This window comes from Anoplopoma fimbria, chromosome 17, assembly GCF_027596085.1.
Source record: "Anoplopoma fimbria isolate UVic2021 breed Golden Eagle Sablefish chromosome 17, Afim_UVic_2022, whole genome shotgun sequence".
Lineage (NCBI taxonomy): Eukaryota > Metazoa > Chordata > Actinopteri > Perciformes > Anoplopomatidae > Anoplopoma > Anoplopoma fimbria.
The window spans coordinates 11,661,238-11,686,014 of record NC_072465.1 but is presented as its reverse complement, the minus strand read 5'-3'; the positions used below and the strand labels follow the sequence as shown (position 1 = coordinate 11,686,014).

The 24,777-nt window shown below is 40.9% G+C and overlaps 1 protein-coding gene across 1 annotated transcript in view; it reads left to right on the top strand.

Annotated features, from left to right (window-relative positions):
• The window catches only part of nfasca (neurofascin homolog (chicken) a), a 60,854-nt gene that overhangs the window by 23,535 nt on the left and 12,542 nt on the right, over window positions 1-24,777 (top strand). The window contains exons 8-28 of the mRNA XM_054616061.1: window positions 94-278; window positions 365-496; window positions 1,442-1,585; window positions 1,972-2,083; window positions 2,208-2,374; window positions 3,382-3,529; window positions 3,895-4,019; window positions 6,912-7,013; window positions 7,536-7,733; window positions 8,768-8,838; window positions 9,115-9,337; window positions 9,510-9,625; window positions 9,788-9,998; window positions 10,697-10,819; window positions 11,506-11,693; window positions 16,329-16,349; window positions 16,473-16,494; window positions 16,590-16,853; window positions 17,499-17,621; window positions 22,412-22,561; window positions 23,391-23,519. Of these exons, the coding sequence (XP_054472036.1) occupies window positions 94-278; window positions 365-496; window positions 1,442-1,585; window positions 1,972-2,083; window positions 2,208-2,374; window positions 3,382-3,529; window positions 3,895-4,019; window positions 6,912-7,013; window positions 7,536-7,733; window positions 8,768-8,838; window positions 9,115-9,337; window positions 9,510-9,625; window positions 9,788-9,998; window positions 10,697-10,819; window positions 11,506-11,693; window positions 16,329-16,349; window positions 16,473-16,494; window positions 16,590-16,853; window positions 17,499-17,621; window positions 22,412-22,561; window positions 23,391-23,519 (2,954 nt within the window). The remainder of the gene's footprint in view (window positions 1-93; window positions 279-364; window positions 497-1,441; window positions 1,586-1,971; window positions 2,084-2,207; window positions 2,375-3,381; window positions 3,530-3,894; window positions 4,020-6,911; window positions 7,014-7,535; window positions 7,734-8,767; window positions 8,839-9,114; window positions 9,338-9,509; window positions 9,626-9,787; window positions 9,999-10,696; window positions 10,820-11,505; window positions 11,694-16,328; window positions 16,350-16,472; window positions 16,495-16,589; window positions 16,854-17,498; window positions 17,622-22,411; window positions 22,562-23,390; window positions 23,520-24,777) is intronic.

The window sequence follows — 24,777 nt, the reverse complement described above, 5'->3', positions numbered from 1 at the left end:
GTATGCTCAGCTGATACTCCCTGATCCAGTTCCAATAGTGTGAGACCAACTGTTGGGCCAATAGGAATTGTTTCCTCTCTTTGTCCCCTACAGTCCCACGCCCACCATCAAGTGGTTTAAGAAGGGTGGGGACCTGCCAGGGAGAAAGGTGAAGTTTGACAACTACAACAAGACCCTGAAGATCATCAACGTGTCAGAGGAGGATGCTGGGGAGTATGTATGCATGGCCAACAACCATCTAGGCAGCATACGCCACTCCATCTTTGTCCAGGTCAAAGGTGAGGAGGTTACACTGGTGATGGGTTTATACAGATGTGTATACAGATGTATGTCTGTATGTCATGTGACTCCCTGCGTTCCACAGCGGCTCCTTATTGGCTGGACAAACCCACCAACCTGGTGCTCGCTCCGGAGGAGGGCGGCCGGCTGGTGTGTCGAGCCAACGGAAACCCCAAACCCAACATCCAGTGGCTGACCAACGGACAGCCTACAGAGAGTACATATTCTACTTTCTTCCTTTCTGTCATTGTTCTGTCCATTCTTTCTTTCTATAAGTCTTTCTTTTTTCTTTCTTTCCATCAGTCTTTCTTTCTTTCTTTCTTTCTTTCTCTCTCTCTGTCTTTTCTTTCTTTCCATCTATATCTTTCTTTCTTTTTTTCTGTCTATCGTCCTTTCTTTCTTTCTTTTTTTGTCTATCATTTCTTTCTTTTTATCTTCCCATCTTTCTATCTTTCTTTCTTTTTTGTGTTAAAGTTATATTATGTATTATATGATATTTTGATTATTGGGCTTTTTTTTAAACATTACCAGATTTGATTACAAAATAAGATAAAACAGAAGGTTACAAATTGTGCCACAGTTTTCAGAAGATGGCGATTCATTCATTTATTGTTAGTGTTGTTGTTACAAAGCTCTGTGAGTGTGAATGGTGGCACATATTCATACTGGGTATGATGACAGTCTTCACATGTTATAATAGGGGCTTGATTACACTCAGTACATTAGGTGGTTTAACTATATTATCCAATCAGCTCTCGTCTTATACAGTTACTACACTGTGTCTCTAGTTGCTAGGATTTCTTCAGTTTCATGATATTCTCTTAAACGTTCCATAGCTCATGATATAAATGTTCCTCACTGTGGTCCTCATGGAACAACAGCTTAACTCTTCCTCGGACCACTAACAGGAACAAGAAGGAGACATTGGCTTTATGTCAACAGGCTTTTCTAATCAAACTGTTCTGACGGGCCAGATTTCAGTAAATTATAAAGACAGTTAAGATCTTATTTCCTGAAGTCTGTAGCAGACTACAACCGCAACCACTCAAATCCAATCAATTCAAATTTAAATATCGTCTTCACTATACATCTGTGTAAATTCTAATGATTGTCCTTTTTGTTATGTGTTTCCTATCATCTTCTTTCCTCTCCCTGACCTCAGACGCCCCCCACAGCCCCAGTAGACACGTGCTCGGTGACACCATCATCTTCCGCTCAGTGCAGATGGGAAACAGCGCTGTCTACCAATGCAACGCCTCCAACCAGCACGGCTACCTGCTGGCCAACGCCTTCGTCAGCGTCCTCGGTGAGACTGGGAGGGGCAAGTCGATTTCAAAAATGTATACAGAGCAGTGGGTGTGTCGCCCATCTGTCTGTAAGCCTTAGCCCTCGACTGGCTCTGGCCCTGAAGTATATGTGGAAAAATGAATGCAAGGCCCTTTGCTTTCACAATATATCCACTAGAACTGAACCTCTGCATGTTCTTTGATTATAGTGAACAAAAGCTGATACCTATCCACACATATTTAAATGTAATGCTAAGCTAGGCTAAACACATCATGGACTCATGCCTGACTAGATGCCAGCAGATTTAATTTATACTAATAATAAATATAACTATGAATTACTCTGGGTAAAAAAGCAAACACACTTATTCTAAAATATGTGAATCCTCTGTCCCTCTCTCCGTAGACATGCCTCCGAGGATGCTGGGCCCTAAAAACCAGCTGATCAAAGTCATCGAGAACAATCGCACCTACCTTGACTGTCCCTTCTTCGGGTCTCCTCTGCCCGAACTACGCTGGTGAACATCCAAAGCTTTAATGCTGATTTTGGCCCCTGTTAACCCGAATCCATGTATTCTTGAGCACAACATTCATGCAGCTATACTTTATCATTCATATTTCCCGTGCTTTCTGTGCATGCAGGTTTAAGAACGGACAGGGCAGTGGGCTGGACGGAGGTCACTACCGCGTTTACATCAACGGCACCCTGGAGATCAAACGGGCCCGAGCAGAGGACGAGGGCACCTACACCTGTGTGGCCACCAGCATGCTGGGCACGGCCGAGAACCAGGTCCGCCTGGAGGTCAAAGGTCAGTCATTACGTCTCTCCTGACAGGGCGTGCTGTTAAGACTCACAGCGAAGCTGAAAAACTAAAGTAATCTTTCATCTCCAAAATGAGTTGTTATTACATCATGTGCAGCTTACATCCTGCAACCATCAGCTCCAACAGGGTTTATACCTTTCTACATGGGGTTCCCACTGCATGTCACTGCTGTGTGTGGAAGATGTGAAATTATTTTTTTCCCTTGTGCCAAACAGCCTGCACTGTTGGATCGTGCCTTTAATTCAACTTCTGTCTACCAACAGTTACACTTGTATTCAAACTACATATATATACTTCCATCCTAGCATTCAGGGTAGAGCTGAACTGAAAACATTTGAAAGGTGGACTCATCTGGCAAGGCAGTGAGATAACTTTTTTATTCCTCAGGTTATTTTGTCAAGTCAAAAGTAGAGATTCTCATCTTTAGAAAGCATTCGTTAGTTCAATATGTGTTAGAAGAATCTGCTGCTGAAATCACGCTTCAGTTTCCCCGGTCCAGGAAGTGGGATGTTCTACAGACGTACAGAAGAGGTAGATGGCCCCAAAGTCCACTTGTACACAAGGATGAGCTGATGAGAGTTTGGTGGATCAAAGGTCACAAAACACTTATTTTGCCATAACTCAAGAATTCATATCAGAATCATGACAATTTCACAAAATATCTTAAAGGATAAAATTATGAATTGAGCAATGGATGTCAACAGACTGGTTAGTTGAAAAAGTACAGTTATATTACCTGGGGCAGATTTGTTCACCTGCTTCAACAGAAAAAAGAAAAATTCTAGGAGCTCTGGTAGAATAACAGATGTTGAGTGTGGCCTTGCAGTCATATGTCATATGTATGTTGTTGGTGTGAGCGAGCATTATGGAGCCCACTCTGACACGTCAGTCATCGCACACACCTGATTTTTCCCTGGATGAATCTGAATGTCTGAGTTAACGTAGAATGTGCGTGTGCGTATTCGCTCCCCTTCAACCTCACTCCCGCTCAGAGCCAACCCGTATCGTTCGAGCCCCGGAGCGCCGGTCGGCCATCAGGGGCTCCACGGCTCACTTCGACTGTAAGGTGAAGTCCGATCCCAGCCTGCCCATCACCGTGGCCTGGACCAAGGACGACAAGCCTCTCTACCTGGGCTGGAGGTAACGGCACACACTAACCCTCAAACACCTCTAGTGCTCTGAACCTGCACCTTTAGAGTCAAAACACAAACTACTGAACCATGTCGGTGTTTTAACAGAGATAAAATAATCCAAAGTCGTCATTTAACAACATACATTTTAAAGATTTCCTCTGAAACAAAAAATGGACATCAATGGATAATCGGTCTGTGGTTATTGTGTGATTCATTTAAATATAATATCAGATTTGTTCATGTCACTCTCGATGCATCCTTTACATGTCACATGCAGAGAATGGAAATTCAGTTAGTTATAGAGCAATGTCATTTTTTCAGCTCAAGTAAAAACATGAAAGCTTGAATCCGTTCCCTGTGTTTGTCTCCCAGGCTGAGGAAAGACGAGGAGTCGCTGACCATCCCCAATGTGAACGAGGGTGATGAGGGAACCTACACCTGCACCGTTAAATCTGAGATAGACCAGGACTCAGCCTCAGCCCGCCTCACCGTGTTAGGTACACTCACATACAGAACGGTGCAGGAGCAAAGAGCATGATTAGATAATAAGATATTCTCTGAGCCCAAATAAACGAGATTCATAGAACGCATGTCTCTGAACCAAAAATACGTTTCATAATACTTTTCATGTCAGCCTCGCTTCCAACATGTAGAAACGCACAATGCCACCTGGTTAATGGTTTAGGCAAAGAAAAAAGGACATAGGTTGAGGCAAAACTACTTTATTAATGTAAGAGAAAATGTAATGGTCTATGTTCAAATATAACAACGCTTCATGACACACGTAACAACGTAACAAGTGTAAATAAATGATCAACCTTAGCGAACTTTCTATGTAACGTAATGTAACAAGCGTGACAATGTAACGTAACAAAGGTAAAGCCAATATTTGCTTCTAGTATCACACAGGACACTAACAGCCCTCTCCTGGGTGAGGGTCCTGTGTTTGTATGACCAGTCCATCATCTGTCCCAGCCGCTATATTATTTTTCACCTGTTTTATTCATTTTTAATCAACGTAACTTTTATACCAACTTTCACAAACAGTTGCTATATATACCGCATCACTTGCTTTGACGGAATGCCAGAAAGAAAAGAAAAAAATATCGTCATCAGTCAATGTATCGGTGGTTTGCAATTCTAGACGTACACAACGTGACAACTTTTTTTTCCTGGTGACTGTGCCGTGAAAGAGAAAAGGGCAGTCACTCATAATTGAAATACTTAAGTCAATTAGAAGCACTGTATGATTACATCTCTTTACCTCTTAGACACACCCACTATTATGCTTTTACCTTTTGCTTTGTATTATATTTTGTTTTTTTTATATTTTCTCTGTAGATATTTACTGTAAATGTCTTCTCTTGACACTGTACTATTTTTTCAGCTCTATGTCTTCAAATGGAAATAATGCATGTTTTATTGTTGCAGCAGTTTACTAAAATACACACCTAACCTAGCTTTAACTCTACTTACTCCCACTGGTTCAACAGTTTGCATGCAGTGTGTGGAGATGCTACTGTATAGTGCTGTGTAGAAAGTGCTGTAGTGAAGCTATGATGTGGACTCAGTTTGAACATCCTGTGTGACCAATGTTTTGACATTTGAGACTTTTCATAAATGTCAATAAGTAACAGGAAAACAACTCTTTTTTAGCCATCATTCAACAGATGATACCATTTTTTTAAAGCGTGTTCGTAATCCTCCAAGCCTCATCTTCTCCTCTGATGAAGTATTTCCTCTCCTGAGCAGTACATTTTGTTTGGGTCAAAATTTCTCAATGGTGTTTGTTCCTTTTTTTGGCGGGAAAAAAACCTGGGTTCTCAAATCTAATTGAGAATGCAAAAGTCTCAAATGTTAATATGATGATAACATGGTTGTCTCAAACTTATGATAGCGTATTGGGGCCATTGAAGGTTAAAAGAAAGTTTCCAGGGGAGGCGGAAAATATTCAGTTTAAGAGATTCCGAGATAAAGTCGCAAATTTACGAGAAAAAAAACTAATTGTTTTGTTTTATTTGTCAAAGTACCACATCGCTTGACTTCGCAAGGTTGGATTAACTTCACCACAGTGTGATCAAGCCAGCCGTCACTAGCTAGATCACTGCATGGTCAAATCAGACTATGCCATTGTACTGCACCCATATACTGACATTTATGGTAAATGCATTCAAACAGCTGAAGGTGACTGCATCTTTCTTTTTCTAAATATGGTGTTAACAAAGGGCATATACTGTACATTTATGGAAATAAGATGAATTACATTATTTACAAAATAAGTCTAAAACATGTTCCCTGTGTCCTTTAAAAAAAACACTTAATTACATCTGCAACACAAACAGACACTACAAGCATTTTTATGTTTACAAATTAGGGATATGCAATGTCTTTTTTCCTTCAGGAATCTGCCACTTTAATCTCAGAATATATCTGAGTTTTTTTGGTAAATTGACCACTTTAATCTTGAAAGAGTTTTCTCTCAGAATATTACCCCCCTCCCCTGGCTCCATAATTACTATTTTATTTTTTACCTACAGTGACCCTAATATGTCATCATACAATCTGGTGCTTAATGAAGCTGACTTATATTAATACAGTGTGAACTTAATATCTTGTTAACCATTGTGCTCCCTTGCTGTTGACTGGCTGGTAGACTAACCTGCATACTCTAACCTTTATACCCACTTCCTGGTCCTTGACCCCGTCCCACAGAGGAAGCCTCCCTCAACCCCTCAGTCTCTAGTGCCTTGCCAGGTAACACACGGCTCGGGTGGAATTCTTTCTTTTTCTTTTCTGTCATGTCCTCATTTTTTTCTGTTTGCTTTGTCTTCTTATTTTTTACTTTTTCTCCTCTGCCTCCATCGAAACGTGTGCCTCTGCTGTGTGACACTATTTATATTAAAACACTCTTATAATTTAATTGAATAATTGATTATTTCATTATGTGCCATCGATGATTCTGTCTCCTTGTGTTTGTGTGAGAGGAGTTTTTAATAGAGTTACATACAGAGTTGCAAATTTCCCCGCTGCGGGACTAATAAAGGATTATCTTATTTTATCTTATCTTATGCATGCACCACAAAACATCCTGTCAAGTCATTTAATCTCATAGTGAGTCTGACAAAGACAATAGAGTAGTTTTTCTCATTTGTCCTCATTTCACTGGCAGATGTATCCTGTAACTTCCTGTCAGTGAACTGGGAGGAAATTTGGAGGTGCTATCGGGTGTTATAAAGTAGTTTGTCTTAACTTAAGATTGACTGACTGATCACCAGAATAGAGACATTGTACAGTATGAGTGTTGCTGCATGTCTATGGTCGTGTCTATGTATGTGTTTGTACGCTCCCTTTCCATGTCTAAGGTCAGGTTATACCCTATTTCTCTGCAGACCGTCCAGACCCCCCCTTGGATCTGGATTTGTCAGACCCCGCAGCCCGCAGCGTTCGCCTCACCTGGATCCCTAGAAACTACCACCAGAGCCCAGTCACAGGTCAGTTTACTCACACACATATCTCATTTCAGGTCACTGTTCTGGGAAATCCTGGAAAGGGTTGTATTATATTTACGCTAAGACTGCATACATTTGTTTGTCAGACACAGGCCTAATCTGTGTAGAGTGTCCTGACACACCTGTAGCAGTAACGTGCATCCTGTAGGGAGATTGTGTAGATAAAGGAGAGGTGGTGAAGTTCATCCCAGGTTTCCAAGCTCAGGAAAGAAATGATAATGAAGACATGCAGAAATAGAAATACTCATTACTAAAGAAATGAGATACATTTTGATAGGCCACATCCATATGAGAAACAAGGGGCCTATTACTTATAAAATGATCATTATAATCTGAATGGCTCATTAAACTAAAAAGGATGAATTCATGAAGCTGCATGAGATCCTACCAACCTTGCTACCTGCTGAACACCTTCAAGGACCACATGAACCCCCCACGATCTCCAATTAATCCCTTAATAACAAGTGGTCTGCCTATTCTAATGCCAGTTGGGTGTCTGTGCAGAATACCTGGTCCAGTTTGAGGAGGACCGCTGGGAGCCGGGTAGGTGGCAGGACCTGTCCATATACCCTGGAGAACTGAACTCTGTCATCCTGCAGCTTGCCCCCTTCGTCAACTACCAGTTCAGGGTCATCGCCATCAACGCAGTGGGCCGGAGTCAGCCCAGCCAGCCCTCGCCACGGTACAAGACCAGCGGAGCTGGTGAGGAGCATCACACACACTCAGTTTACTTTATGTACTGTCACCACAACAACATTTCAAGTACTTTACTTAGGATTTTCTGACTGAAGGTTTGACTTGAGATCAACACAACCTGCCTTCATCTTGTAAGAATAGATTTGCCCTTAGATTAGAATTAGTGGAACTGTTCAGCTTGTAGGACTAAGATGATCTGGGGGGCAATTTGTTCCTATTCTAGCTGGAAGCAGAATAAAACAAACCCCACATACATTTGAAATTAAAAGCCAAAAATTGTGCTCTAAACATGAAGCCTTTCTAGAAAATAAATGAATTACTTAAAATATGTATGTTATATATTATACTATATCAATGCACTTACTTTTTCAACTACTTAGTCATATTGTATACTATTCAGGTGTATGTATAGTTTAGGGTATCAGATTACTCTTAAACTATACAATAACTATATTTCACTGTTAGTTTAAGAGTTTACAACTCTGGTCTGAGTACAATACGTAGAATGATTGTTTGCTTTATAATGTTCAGTGTAATTGCTCATATATAGTTTATATTTTGATCTAATACTGTTTATACTTCATATACTATACACCTGGGCATCAATAGAGGCTTATCTCATCATACCTTTTCTTATCGTATTTTATGTTAGCTTATGTTATCTTATCTTTTCCTATCGTATCTCATGTTATCATATCTTATTGTATGTATGTAAATACCGTATTGTACAACATTGATCGTACAGTATTGTATCGTAAAGTATTGTATCGTATTGTAAGGTACAGTATCTTGTCTTATCTTATCTTATTGTAAACACTTAAGGGAAGGGCATATGGGAGGACCCTATAAGATTGCCACATGGGCTGGATGTGTAGTTTGTAGCCCCTTGCTTTAAAGTAAAAGTAGTAAAAGAGTGAAAGACAAATGGCCAGTAAGATTCAGGTTTCTCAGGTGGTGTTAAGAAAACGCTGTGCCTGAGGACATGGGATGAGTTACAGTTGATGTTGTTCATCTGAGTAAATGTGTTATGTTCCATCCAGCCCCAGATGCCATCCCCAAAGGTCTACGAGGATGGGGATCCAAGAAGGACAATATGGAGATCACCTGGGAGGTAAGACATGTACAAGGCAGGGAATAACAACTTGTAAGATTCCTTTTGAATTCATAAATTCATCAATCATGATCCGGAATGGAATGGTTGATTAAATCCAGTAGCCTGAAGACAGTAGTTTAAATAGTAGAATTTTGTAAGTGAGAAGAACAGCAGTTTTGACTGATTGGTTGGTTATGTTCTTTTCATGTCTTGAAAGTTAAAACAAACCTAAACTAAATCTTACTTTCAGTCAGTGTGCATTTCACGGTCAGCTTCTTGTCTTGCTTTCTGCAGCCTCTGCTTGATCTGGAGAGGAACGGACCGAACCTGCACTACAGTGTGTGGTGGAGACGGAAGGATTTTGGAGAGGGGTGGAGTAACGTGACCACGGTGGTTTCCAAACATGTGGTCCTCAACACAGAGACCTACGTGCCTTACGAGATCAAAATCCAGGCCAGGAATGAATTTGGACAAGGACCTGAGTCTAATGTGGTCGTTGGATACTCTGGAGAGGACAGTGAGTAAAGACACACTGAGTATCCGTTTGGGAAAGACGGTACCAGCCTCTCACAATGTCATCAGTACATTTTTTCACTTTGATTTGAAATCAATTGGTTCTTCTTCCTGCATAAACAGAGCTGAACCTTTCCGCCTATTCACACATACTTTGTCCCTTTTTGTGCGTTCAGCGCCCACCGACGCTCCCACTGACCTGCGGGTGTCAAAGGTTGACAGCACCGAGGCCAACTTGCACTGGAAGCCCGTGGACCTGAGCTCTGTGCAGGGAGAGTTCAAGGAGTACAGAGTGAGACTGGCTGTGTTTTTGTAATGAAAATGAAGTTACTGCAGAGTTGGTCTGAAAATAGATTCTTAGTTTCTGCTGTTAATTTCTCCAGTTTTATTAATCTCCTCACCCTCCTCTGTACTGCTTTCCCATTAACCAATTCCTCACCCTTCTACCTCTCAGCTGTACTACTGGCGTGAGTCGAGTCTGGTTCCGGGTCTGGTGGTCAGTAAGGAGAAGAAGACCAAAGGTTTCTACAGCATCATGGCCGAGCCGTCTGGCATCCTCAGTGACCTGGTGCCCTACTCACAATACAAGATGTTCCTGGTTGTGGCCAACAACCTCTTTGAGGGTCCACCCAGCAACACGGTGGAGGTCACCACCAAGGAGGGAGGTGAGGACACGGCCCCTGGCAAACTAAAATATTAGATCCAAGAGAAGGGTGCAACAGCAACACACAAAAATCATGGTTCAGATCTTATCAGGGTCTTGAGGCCCCATTTTTTTTTTCCCACCAACATCCCAAGAAATAATTTAAACTGTCCTGAAGTCAATGTAAACCTTTAAAAATTCTAAATATTATCCTTTTACTTTGCAGTAAGTAATCTATAGTGGTTATCTGCATAAAAGAAAAACACAATTCAGATGATGAAGATAAAAATATAATAGTTTTAATGATGTTTTATAAGCTCCTTAGAGCAAGTGTTAGGAAGGTACTAAAATCATAATTAATCTCTAATATCTATTGTTGTTGTTGTGAAAAGATCTCCTTTACACAACTGGATTCAGGAAGTTTCTCACCAAAACCTATATTTTACTAGATTACACTGAAAATGTCATGATTATAATTTACCTGTGCAATAACAATAAAAATAATTTCACTGACCATAGCATGATTGCATCAAAATGTAACTCAATGAAACCTCTGCAGGTTAGCTGTTAGCTCTGGTGCTGCTAACGTCACTAGCTCTCCTCCTGCTGATTTGTTGGTGACTAGAAAGCGTTAATGTCAATCCCCTGATCACATGATTTTTACTGAATATCGGCCGAGAGCAATCAACAGTAAAACATTTTTTGTGTGTGTGTTTGTAGTGCCCGATACCCCGAAGTTTTTCAGGATTAACCGCAGAACTTTTGACACCATCCACCTTGAATGGGACAAACCCCTGGAGCCCAACGGCATTCTAATTGGATACCAGCTCAAGTACCAAACAGGTGAGCTGCTTTGATCCTTTCAAACACAAAGGTAACAACTTTCAAACCTTCAGCCAGGAATCATTTTTTAACTTGGTGCTTTCAGTTTGTAATGATATGCTAAAACTGTTTGAACTTTAGAGCCTAACTTTTCCGTGAGGGTCCACTTGCAGTGTATGTGAAGATTTAGTTCTTTAGCGCACGGACAGGCCTTCTTTATCGCATGGCCTCAACACTACAAGTGGTAGTACAGCAATCTGCTGTGAATGTAGGTGCTAGATACTTGCTTACTCCAAGTGGACTCCAGAAATGAATATAAACAGAACTACTACGCGCCCGTGAAGTATAACTCAGGCTCATATTTTTTGGGAGGTATTTGCTTTGGTTTCTAGTTTTTATTGAGTAAATTGTATTTGGACCAGCCATCTCTATAACACAACACAATCAGAAAGGCTTGAACCAAACCAGTTTAACACTGTTGACAATGAAGGTGAATGCACTCCAAATGACCGTTGCAATCAGCCACTGCATTGTGAAAGTGCTGCTCATGTGTTGTCGGTCAAAAGGAATATCAGTGAGGAGAAAGTTTATAGTTGCTGTGGTACCAGACTCCCCTATGAGATTATTGGAATAATTATGATTATGAGCCAACCCATCTGTCCCTCTCTGTCGTTCTTCTGTGAATGTTTGTGTTTGTGTGCGTGCAGTCAATGGCTCCAGAGTGGCTCGTACCCAGTTGGAGACTCTCCCTCCTAACGTGACACAGTTCACCCTCCGCCTGCCGGACCGATCCACCCGATACAAGTTCTACCTGTCAGCGCTCACCCAGGTGGGAGCAGGGGAGTTCTTTGTTGAGGAGTCCCCGCACTTCGCCAATGAAGGTGAGTCTTTATACGTTTAAAAATTTCACGATTTGTTCGCCAAAAAACACCTCACATTCAGCACGTCCCAAAGAATAATGTTATTCTTGTTTTGGGTGGGAAGGCATCTGAAACACTAAAACTCACCAAGGTTTACATGGCAGCCAGTGACAGAAAACACCTTACATTTAATAGTCTATCAGACTCAATCAAACTGTGAACTATTGCCCACCACTTTTCTTACTGTTTATATTTCAGCCATTGATTTTAAATGATGAGGATAAGGCAGTAATCTATATATTTTTCTTATTTTTGACAAATCCAATCAAAAGACCTAGACCTATAATGAATAGCCAAAGCTGGATATATTTAATTCCTCTGTGTCATAGAGCGACATCGTTCCATGTATCTTTCACTAAAAACCACAGTGTCAAGCTGTCATAGAAAAGGACTGAGTCATTTATTAACATGAAACCATGTGAAACTATGAGGTGTTATTTTAGCTTTCAGTCTTCAGAAGGAATCAATGGTACCAGTTAGAGCTACAGCTCTCAGTGATGAGAGGCAGTAAGAATCAAATATTATTCAATTCAGTTTATTTTGTATAGCCTAAAATCAAAAATTTGCCTCAGAGGACTTTACAATCTGTACACATGCAACATCCTCTGTCCCAGGACCCTCACATTGGTACAGGAAAAACACTTTAACCTTTTAAACCCCTTTAACAGGGAGAAAAAAGGAAGAAACCTATGGAAGAGCGACAGAGGAGGGATCCTTCTCCCAGGATGGACAGAATGAAATAGATGTCATGTGTACAGAATGAACAACATAACAGAGTTAAAACACATCCAATGCATATCCTTGAACACATTTCACTACACTCATCAACTTGAAATTTTCCTAGTAGTAGATAATAGATTTAGAAATGTAGAAGTTCAACAGGATCATCTCTGACCCAGTTCACCACTATAGTTAGTGGGATTGTCCCTTTCACACAGCGTGTCCAGCGTTGTCTCCTAACTCTTAACCTACACTCTGCTGAATAATATCTTTAACTGTGTAATTACACTGTTTCCAGACCCTTTTTCTCTGCATAGGAACCACATCGGTTCTATAGTGTGTCTACCTGAGAATCACTGTGTGTGAGAGACGGAGACATAGAGGTAGGCAGTGAATGAGGTCGTTGCCCTTTAGTGAACACAGGTCTCTTTGTAAGGGTACCAGATGGAGACAGAACTGCTCTTTCTTTGATGGATGACATTATCAGCACACCAAGTTGTGACTCACATACATACACACACATTGACACACATCTGGATCAGAGGAGGATCAGCAACTTAAGTTATCAACATTTGCATAACAGCTGCACTGTAAATAGAATTCAGGTGTGTTCTTTGGTGTGAACAACAACAGAGGGCAAATTTGGAGACATTGGTGTAATAGTGATACTAGTTAACCGGAGGGATAGGTTTCTACCTAAAAACCTGTGAAGCTTACATCAGCAGAGTACGTTAGCACATCATTAACTAGCTTTAGCACTTCTATGCTATGCTAGCTACTGAAGGTATACACATGCTGCTTTAGCTTTTTAATGTTTGTAACAGTGAATAAAGACCTACTCAGCTTAACAGGAACACTGTTGCTCCTTCAATTCATTAGCTTCAGTCTCAATCACCAGGTGACGTGGTGGATCACTGTTACACTGTGATCTCTAGCTTTAGCTTCTATCTTTATCTTTTAGTCCTGTTTTCACTGCTGAACCAGTTTGACATCCTGGATATATTCATCTGAAGCAGATTGTAGACCCTCCTGTATTGAGAATAAACTCACTGCATACGTCTCCATAGTCTGTCTCTATCTGTGAGCAGTTGGCATATTGAAAGAGCCATTTATTTGGTGTTCTTGTTCCAAAGTTGTGATGCAGCAACACTTTTTTTTGAAGAGTTTGTATAGTGTTTGCTATTGAGAGATGTAAGACATTTAGTTTTTGGTGTACATGATTTTGTTTGAAAAAATTCAAACAGCAAAAGCTTAAAATAACCCACAGACGTCACTGTGAGCAATTTCCATCAGGAGATTTTCCTCAGTAGAAAGTTCCAAAGAGAAGTCTGACGGAGGCAGATACCTCACAACCTGAACGGACCTCCATCAGTGGGGAATGACCAGCTGCTGTCTTGTTCTCTTTGTCCCTCTGTGTCTTTCTCACACCTGTCCCTTCTCTCCTGTCTCCACTTCTCTTTTTGTTGGCAGAAAACGTAACTGACTCTACAGCTCTAGGTAATGGGGAATGAGAAGTGCAGTGTGCCTGCTGCCTGTCCCCCCCCCCCCCTCCATTTCTGTCTCTCTCTGTCCATGTTAACACTGAGCAGCAGTGAAGTCCACCTTCATTATATTATCCACTGAAGTGCACTCCTACCACCTCCTTCAGCTCACCCTGGTGGGCAACAGAGGGAGAGCTTCACTATTTTTACATAATCATCTATATATCATTTATTTATATACATATGCAAGGCCTGTGTATGGTAGCCTACAGGAAGCTATGGCGATGACTGGATATTGGCTTTTTCATTCACATTATTGTTAACAATGAAAGCTTGAAGGCACAATCAATAATCCTGATATCACTTTATTGTTATTGTTATATTAATGATTTATGTAAGTGTAAAATGTTTGACAAATCCTGTCTGAATATCCTAGGTTATGGATATAGATATGTTGATGTGTCATACAATATATATTATTATAGAGAATATGATAATATATATAATACATATAATATATAATATATGAAATCATGACAGCTGTTTAGCTCACATGTCAACAGATGCTCAGATAAGTGCTGGGCCTTTAGTTGATTTGTCAAACTATTTCCTTTCAAGATTGATAGTTAAAAAAATGTTTACATCAGGAACTTTGCGAACTGATTGGGTGATCGGTGTACATGAGGTACTTGGTTATTTTGATGTGAAAAATGATTGATTTAAAGAGGATCAATCACATAAGACTACATCTAATAGTTTTTTTTTTATAATTGATTACTTTATTGTTTGCCATTTAGATTAGTTTAGACCCATTTTAAAAAGACCAAAACAATAAAAAGGTATGCATTTCTGTGTCCGTTTAAGTAACTCAAAATCAAAACACAAATCAAAAATGATATGTGTTGTTGCTATTGGACTGAACTGCTGTCAACGCTGCATTGTCTTCCTTTCACCTCCATCACCTCTCCATCTCCCCCTGTATGTGAAGCTGCTGTTTGCCTGCTGCTGTGTGCTGTCAGGGATTGAAGGACACTCAACATGCTCAGGTTTTCCTCTATGATTAACACGCTCACTGAGTGAAACATACACACACAGTTATTTGAAAATGAAACCATTACAAAAGATATTTTACAAATCTTTGGCAACATATTCTACTAGACACTGATAGCTGCTGTAGGATCCTGCCTTGAGCCATTTGTATTTATGTTGACCTTTAACCTCTGATTCCTGAACCGATCCCTGATGGCGCACCGGTATAATGCAATCTCACAACTGCCTCTTCCTGTCTGCCATGAGACGCAACTTAGCCCTGTGCAGTGGCTAATGCGTTTAGTTTTTCAGTCGTCATATGATACAAAGTCATGATGACACTGCTGTTTAGGGAGTGTGTGTGTGTGTGTGTGTGTGTGTGTGTGTGTGTGTGTGTGTGTGTATGTGTGTGTGCATCAAGATGTCACATACTGATGAATGATGTGACGTGTTGAGTGTGCTGGGGATGACACACAAACAAAACTCCATCAGTAGTTGGCTTAGGCACTCACTCACCGGCTTGATTGCGTCGCTTACGAGCTTTTCTCAAAAGTTATGTCACTCTGCCATCTTTGTCCTTGCTACTGTTCATTTGGTCCATGTCTACATACAGTACGGAGGATAACAGGTAAGGTTGTTTGGAGCTTTAGGCTGAATAGGCCTACGTCACTAGGCTGTAACAGCTGAACATGCTGATGTTCCCATCATCCCGTCGTACTTTCTCTTTCCCTCGCATGGCGGTCTAAGGTAATGCTTGGAATCCGGCCCGGTGATTCAAGCATGCTTGCCAGGGTTTGAGGCTGTTGTATGATCGAAATATTTTCGGGGTGGGGCCAAAAGGTCAATAATGGGCCCTTTAACTGGCTGAAGATGACCTCAACTTCACGGTACAGTAGGAGTGAACAAACCTTAATTCACCCCCACAAGAGGGCACCAGAGTGTAACAAAAGTCACAAAATAGATAAAACCATGTCTGTATGTATTCTTTTTTGTCTTTAATTTATGAAAAAAAGGACCTCATGTAAGTGTACATCATGAGGTCCTCCTGGTCAATACAGGAGAGGAGCAATACTGAAAAGGGCACTCTGGGAAATTTAAATTGCATTCGTGAGAGGCATATTTTAAAATGATAGGGGTCAAAATGGAAGCCACAGACACTGCCATATCTTTGCGTTTCGTCCCTAGGAGGGGAGAAAATGCTGGATCCTATATTTCCTATAATGCAACCAAATACCAACACCAATACTTGAAGAAACAGTTTGGGGTTCTCCACAGCAGCTCTTATTAATAAATACAGTATGCGCCTTCCAGGAAACATAGCGATATGTTGTTATATCAGCATCTGTCCTCTTGGTGGCAGTGGAAGCTAAGTCCATGCAGGACACTGATGTAGTGGGATTGGTTCCCAGCAGAGATGAAGTGGGAAACACTTCAACACAAATGAATACTGTTTATTGACTCATGGTGCCTTGGTAAAGCGTGTGTGATGTGTACACAGTGCTGCTTGTGAGGAATTCAGCTCAGGGCTTCGTCGACTCTCTCCTGTGTGTGTCACTGTGTGTGTCACTGTGTGTGTCACTGTGTGATGGTCCTGCTGCCATGTCTTTAACCCTCTGCTCTCTTCCTCCTCCTCCCTTGTAGTTGAGCTTACGGACGCCTCCGTGGCTTCAGCTTTCTCTCCTACTCCTCCTCCTCTCGCTCCTCTTCCTCCTACTACCATCGCTCCTACAACCATTAGTACCTCAACTTCTACCACTCCGACAACTCCGACTCCGACTACTACTACTACTACTACTACTACTACTACTACTTCTTCTACCACCACCACCACTACAACCGAGGCGACCACTACCACCACAACTCCTGAGCTGGTCACCTTCAAGCGTACCGATCAGAATGTGTTGGGTACATGCTGTTGTCCCACTGTGGTTTCTACTGTCTCTCTAGTGTTTTTAGTCGACCAATGTTTGGCTTCATGGATATCAAAAGACATTGTCTTCTCCAACCTGACCAAACAGGAGACTACATCAGGGCTGCATTCCGATAAGCTGTGCTGTACCTACCATACAAAGAGTGGGGAATTACTACAGAATATTGGGATGTAGCCAGCAACTGTCCTCCTGGTCAGGAAGTGAGAATCCAAACTTTTCTTTATGATTTAATGGATGTTGATAAGTGTAAAGGTCTTGGAGAGAGTACCCTTCAACACTTTAGAGTGATGAGGGTTGTGATAGTGGCAGAGCTCAGTTTTTAGTCTTCAGTTTTTAGTCCACTCTAAACCAGAAGTAAACATTGTGAAGTGTCATGAATTGAAAAGATCCTCTGGAATTTTCTTTCAGGGGAATTTTCTGTCCATGAACATATAACATTTTGTTCTGGGTTTGAGCAGACCATGATCTGGATGATAATTCTTGTAGATAGACTCCCTTAGTGCTAGCACCATGCATAGGTCTTAATAGAGCCCTTTGTATGGTTTTTTGTAACTGTGCAATCTCTGCCCTTTGCCCCTGACCTTCAACCCTTTACCCCTGACCCCTCCCCCTTGTTTAGTGGCCCAAGGGTGGGAGATCTGGAATCTGACGGTGGAGACTAACAGTAACTACGCTAACGTCAGCTGGAAACACAACTTCCCGGCCGGCAGCAGCGAGTTTGTGCTAGAGTTCACACTGGACAGTAAGAAACCAGACCAAGCCCACATTGAGTTAAAGCAACAACTAGATCTGAACTTCTTTAATAAAGGCTAAAACAGCCAGAGTAGTGAGATGCTAAAAGGAGCAGGAGAAGAAAAAGGCAATATTTCAAAGATCAGGCCAAAAGTTCGGGACACTAATGAGAATCTACTAGACTCTCTCAGCTCTCATTTTAAAACCTCACCATAAATATATTTTATATCAACAATGGGCCACTGGTTGTAGTGATGAACCCAGCTCTGCAGAACCCATCAGCTATAGAGCGTTTGAGCACCTTTTATCCGACTGCTTTGCTAGCCAGGCCCTTAAATTTTCTATTTGGTTAATTCTCACAGTTGTTTGGGGCGTGTAAACCCCCCCCATTTGCCTAATTTGCATGATCTTTAGCATTTTGTGGGGTTCTTACCCAGAGTGGCATATAAACCCACCTTGATTATTGCATCTTTAAAAGTGCCTATCAAAGACTAGATTTCTTTAATATTTTTCAGTGCTGAGGATTAGATAAGTGACTAGATGTGAAAGACACCTTGATCTACAGCAGCACTCCAGCCCACTCTCTCAGTTCAGCTTTATTTACAGAAATACCCACTAGACTATGTTTCCTCTGCACCTCTAAATTACATTCAATCTTGTTAGCAGCATTTTGATTACGATAACACACCCGTCCCCCTCCTCCGAATTGGAAAAACTCAAGAATGATTCAGGGGCCTTCTCATTAAATAATTGATACCTTATTTTTTTCATACAGACTCAATGGGAGGTTTTTGTTTTTTTATCCCTAATTGCTGAAATGTGTCATTGTCTTACTGATGTCCAAAGCAACTTTAATGGAGAGCTCTTTTAGGCAACCATTTGCTGACAAGACAAGCAAGTGATGAGGCCAGATAATAAAGAGGAAACAGATGAAATGAGAAGAAAAATAAAATAAAATATATTTTTTCACCTGGGTCAAATGTCATCAGCCGATTGAATGGGCGTTATTGGTGGTTATCAGCCTCATAGATATGCGGCTTAGACCTGCTACATCTACGAGGAGATTCACAGGATTCATCTATTGACACGGTTGATCATCGATATGATTACAAGAACAGGAGGTGGACGAAATCAGGACTGTGGTTGGTGACAACACAGAACTTTCACCCAGGAGACTGTGGTTCATGTCCCATGTTAAACCAAAAGTCGGACTGCTATTTTACCGTAGTTTTTTACATAACTTACTAAATACTTATCTGAACCCAAACCACGATCTTTTCCTAAATCTATCCAAAAAGTTGTTTTGTTTCTACTTAAAATTTAAATTTTTACTTTAGCATTGGGGTAGCTGCAGTTTGGTCCGCCTGCAGCATTAGACTGGTAGCAATAGCCGCTGATAATGGCCATTAACGCCCACTGAATCTCACCAAAGATCAGCTTCATCTGCAGCAGCTGCTGCTGCTTCGTTGTTCTACATTTCATTGAAGGATGTGATGTTTTCACATAAAGGCTGACGTCTCGATCTGTTAAAAAAGAAGCCACAACATTCCACAGTCTGCGTTTCTGTGTGTCTTTCTCTCTTTCTATCTCTGTCTTGTCTTTATATGTGGGAAAATGTTGATCACCTTCATGTCACTACAATCTGTGCAGTGCTCCATCACAACGGCTTCTTTCAACACGCTGCCTGGCTTCCAATGACTCCTGTGCTCTGTGAATGGGCTGCTCTGCTTGCTTTGTCTGAATCGCTGCTTGAATGTGTCACTCCTTTGGCCGTCCACGCTTCCATAATCACTTTCTTCTGCTTTGGATTGGGTGTTGCGCACCCAAAGCAGTCTGCTTTTATAACACCTCATCCCTCCATTTTTGAAATCCTAGGACTTGTTGAGAATGGATAGTCCAGCACTTATAGACTCTCTGTTATTGCTCTCTACCAATTAAACAGTCTGTGATCTGAAGGATGTATTTTTCATGCACTTGGCCAACGGCTTTAATTCTTAATGATGTCTGAATGTGAATAGAAAGAGAAAGGGAGAGAGTGGAGGAGGAGAGGGGGATGATGAGACTGATTATATGGTCTCTACCCCTCCCACCCATCCCCTCTTCTCCAAGGTCAAATCTGAAAGCTTTGACTCTAAGTGAGGAGTAGCAGGAGGCCTGTGACACTTCCCATAATCATCCCCTCATCCTGTATTGTACTATCAGTCTTTTCCCATGATAAACATGTTAACATAGCATGAGCACTTTGTAGTACTGTCATATACATCCCTTGATTATGTTGGGTCCATGATGCATGACTTGCATTTCAGAAGATACAGTATGCACATAATATATTCCAGCAAATATATAATTATTTATATAAAAGTGATCACATAGTGGCCAACATTTATTTATTATTTTATTTCAACTACATAGAGGACCGTTCTGTTATCTGAAACAGGCAGATATCACGAGCATTTGACATCATTCTAATTTCCCCTGTTTCATCAATATATTTTAAGATATTTAAGTGGCTGCTCTATTGAACCCGTCCTCCAAATTCAGCTGTTTCTTAATAAATTCTGGATGAATGACATTTCCAATCCTACTCCATTGGTATGACATCAGTTGTTTTTTTTAAGCTACCATAAATGAAACTGAAATGATGCTGCATTTGCTGCATGTATATTTCACGTCGAAATCCTTCAGGCTGGTCAAAGGGCATAGTCCCTCCTGCTCCTGATGTGCTTTTCATATTAAACATCTGCAGACAGTGTTAAGTTCTACCTACAGTAGCTAAGCACCATTCAAAGGGTGGCAAAGTAGAGGCGAGAAGACTTCATTAGTGAATGAAAACAGTATTTGTACTTAAAAGAGCAGCAGAGTCAGGAGTCACCAGGAATCTGGTGTTGTACTGATGTATTTAGTGCTGTGGGAAAATACATCATTCCCCACTTTTTACCTTGCCCTTAATTGAGACTCTAACGTTGTTCAAATACCATTTTTTATCGGATTATTTACCATATTGTTCTTGTACATACATGTAGATAAATCCATTTATTCATCAGACCTTCACCATCTGTGAGTCCATACGGTCTTGAAACATGAAGTAGTGCAGGGGAACATAAGGAATATAAAATGTTGGCATTGTATGTTTGTCCAATGGGATACGGGAAAGGATGAATGATGACAGTTCAGAACCAAAAATAAGTTCCATAAATATATTTATATCAACCTCACATCATGCTTGCAGTAATGAATAATACCACTTGGTTAATTTAACAAAATGACTTGGTAAGGTTAGAAAAAAAGACCACACTTTGTGATAAGATAATGTAGTAACGTTAAAATATAACTAAACAATGTAACTTAAAAATGTAATGTAACAATGCAACACTGTAAAAATGTAACGTTACAACGTAAGAATGCATCATATCAACACAATGTAACAAGGTTACAATGTAACAGCGTAATGCAACAACATAACAATGTAAACATGTAACATCGTAACAATGCATCATAAAAACAAAACATATCAGCGCAACGTAACAATGTAACAGTGTGATTAAATAATAACCATCCTAAGCAGACTTTCTTATATACAGTTAAGAAACAAGCATGAAATCTTTACGTAACAAGCATGAAGTCGGACCCAAATAGCAGTCTCCTGGGTGAAAGCCCAGTTTGTCCTACACTCCCACCCAGCCTTAGTGGAGTCTCTTGCTTGTTTTTCTTTCATTATTATACCACGTAACTCTTAGACCACGTAACTTTTTAATAATGGTCTGCACGTCACTGGTTACACTACGACCCGTCAGAAACATACAATGCCAACGTATCTTCCTGGCATCTGGGCTGTAATAAAAAGACATTTGAATCATTTTGGCTTTCACTTAAAAACATAAAGATCACCATGCTGTACTTGTTATACTAAACCTCAGCCTCATAGCACTGCATTGATTCAGTATGTAAAGAAGGACCGGCATGTCTTCTCCTGTGTCTGCATAGACGTTTGCTTGGCTGGTTTTCGGGCTGGTGATAATAGCATGGCTTTGGAATGAGTTCTGTTGGATACGTGAATATTTAGCAATGGTTGACAGCATGGTGCATGATGTCACCACCTCGTGCTGCTCCCCCTCTCACTGGAACCTCAGAGTCATGCTCATAGCTTGGCCAGGTCATGACCGACACATCTTTCTACAGGAAAGATGCAGGTTGCTGTTTTTATTTGTTTGTTTGGACCTTATGGAGATAAGTGTGGGCCAGTGAATGATTGAGACAAAACAATGCTTTGCCACCTCCAACCCCAATGTTACCCGAGATGGTGAATGTTGAATTTGAACCCAGTCGCCACAGTGGCCCATTCATGGGGCAGTTTGGTTGTGTGAGACTCTGAAGTCCACAGTGTAATGGGTTTGCATGAAGAAACACTGCTCCTTGGGCCCCTCTTCTTCTTCCCTTCACATTTTCAGATTTCTGGAGAACTTTGCCCTTGAGAAAACATATAGCCGTAAAAGAGGAAATTGAACCAGAGGGTGTCAGCTTTACTGAGCTTCAAAGAGTTACACCTCCTACATAATGGCTAGATGTACTAACTACACCATGGGTATGCTTCTAAACTGTTAGATGTGGATCTTATGATGGGGATGGGCACTGCATTGTTATCAGTCTCAATTCACTTCAGTGACCCTGCTCTGACTCGGAGAAACCAGTCTCCAGCAAAGCATCGTGATGCTGTGACTCTGGCTAGTCAGCGCAGCCTTGTCTGTGGAACGACGGCCACACCCCCTGGAGTGTGATCGGCCCCTTTCTTGTGTCTTCAAGGCAACAAGTCGGTGAAAACTGTTCTGGTGAAACAGCAGCCCCCTATTACGGTGGCGGATCTGATCGCAGGCGCCAAGTACCACCTGAGGGTTGTCTCCCATGAGCTCAACAGCGTCAGCAGCACATCTCTCATCTTTAAGACCAAACCAGGTTTGGTTTTTTGTTTCCATGCATGTTCTTCCAAAGGTAAACTCAAGTGAGTCAGGATAAGACATGTATATTTTTTATGTCATGAACTTTGACTTGTGGTCTTAATGAAAAGTTGAACTGAAAGTTGCATTCCTGTGAGATGGAACTTTGTGAATTATCAGACTTTCACGCAACTCACATGTTCTCTTGTGACAGGTAAATGTTCATATTGTTCACAAATGTAACTCCAGGGTCCTCTTTGATTAGTTTGCATGGGCATAATGAGTATAATAATAAGTGTAAGCTGTCAATACTGCAGTGCAGCCTAAGATAGTTATGGTCATGGAGACATATACTCTGGTAATTATGATGGACAATGTAATTTATTCTATTTCAGTGCTAATATCTGTAACATTTCAGGGTTATAATTTCTGGCAGCTGTCAAAGAATGTGTGTTCTTTCAGGTTGTACTGAACAACAATCATTTTCACACCACAAACCCTCGCACCCCTCCTCAAATCCACACACTGTGTAATGGGAAAGAAGGCAAACACATTATTGTTATAGATCCTGGATATGAGCTCGGGGCCAATAATGAGATGTTGGTTCTGAGTTGTTGACTTCTGCCGAGCGCTCTGCGATGATAACAGCTTGTCTGGTGTGTTAGCTCAGACTCATTGTGTCCAGAAAAGCACTCACTGTGTTTCCACTCTTCTCTTCTTTCCCGTGTGTGTGTGTGTGTGTGTGTGTGTGTGTGTGTGTGTGTGTGTGTGTGTGTGTGTGTGTGTGTGTGTGTGTGTGTGTGTGTGTGTGTGTGTGTGTGTGTGTGTGTGTGTGTGTGTGCCTCCAGCCTACATAGACCAGGTAGACATAGCCACTCAAGGCTGGTTCATTGGCCTGATGTGTGCCATTGCCCTCATCATACTGATTCTCCTCATCGTCTGCTTCATCAAGAGGAGTCGTGGGGGCAAATACCCAGGTAAGGCTTTCCACTAGAGGACCAACATTTTCCCCACAGAGCTGTGAGAAAAAGGTCCACAGGATGGATTGAAGCTACATTAATACAGGAGCAAAGTGGATGGAGTCAGTATTCTTCTCACTGTACAAATCCTGGGTCATTTAACAATATTAATAGGTGGTGTTATGGTGCTGAGTAAAAATACTGCATTTCAATTTTATTTCTAAGAAATGTGATTGTTTTGCCAGTTTGCGACAGTAAATTCCTCTGATTGCTATAGTTCTAGTAGTCAGAACACTGTCTTCACTGTAATCCAGGAACAAAACATCCCATTGTATTCAGTGGCAAAATGATTGCAAAAATGGTGAGTTGATTCAATTTACTGGATTAAATTCTAAGCTCTGACTGCAATGACCAACATAGCAACAGAATATGAAATCTTGTGATTAGATGTTTCTTACTAAACTCAGTAGTTAGCGCTAAAGTGATTACTAAATTGAGATGTCAGATATTTATAAAGCTGCAGCTGATAGGTTTAATAAAAATAACCTTTTTGTCATATCTGCTCAAACTGTCACTAATATCCTGACAGAAGTACATGAGGCAGAATATCTGTGAGAAAATCCATTTCCTTTGCTTGTAATGGCATTTGCAAGATACCACCGCTCCCGAAGGAAAACAACCAAACCGCACTCATTTTGAATTATGTCTTGTTATATTTGGTGTGATATTTAGGTTTTAGTCATTTGCTGTGAAGATTTATGTTTCCTGCTTTAGTCCATTACAAGCTAATGTAAGCTGTGCAAATTTTTTTATCTGTGACTACTGCATTTACTTGGTAACCGATAGAAGTTGTTAAGTTCATGAACTGTTTTGAAACGTTATTATGCTAGGTGAATTAGTTATGAGAGAAAACAACAGACTAATAGTCTAAATGTCAGCACCTCTTTTTAATCAACTGGCACAAGAAAATAAAACACAAGTCATCACTGAGCAAACAGCCCAACAATCGAACTGGCTGCTATTTACCAGGTCAAGACGCACTTCTATGACAAACAGGAAGTTTGACAGATTCCAGTGTAACAGTGTTGAATATTTGATCTATTACCACAGTCAATCTATTTATTACTCCCAAACAAACACAAAACAAAAACAACAACTGTATTTTCCTTGTTCAGACAAATATTGAAATAGTCTACATGCAACATTGATGCTGATCTACATTATGTGATGATTCAATGCTTTGGAACAACAGAAGCGAGAGACCTGTTAATGTTTT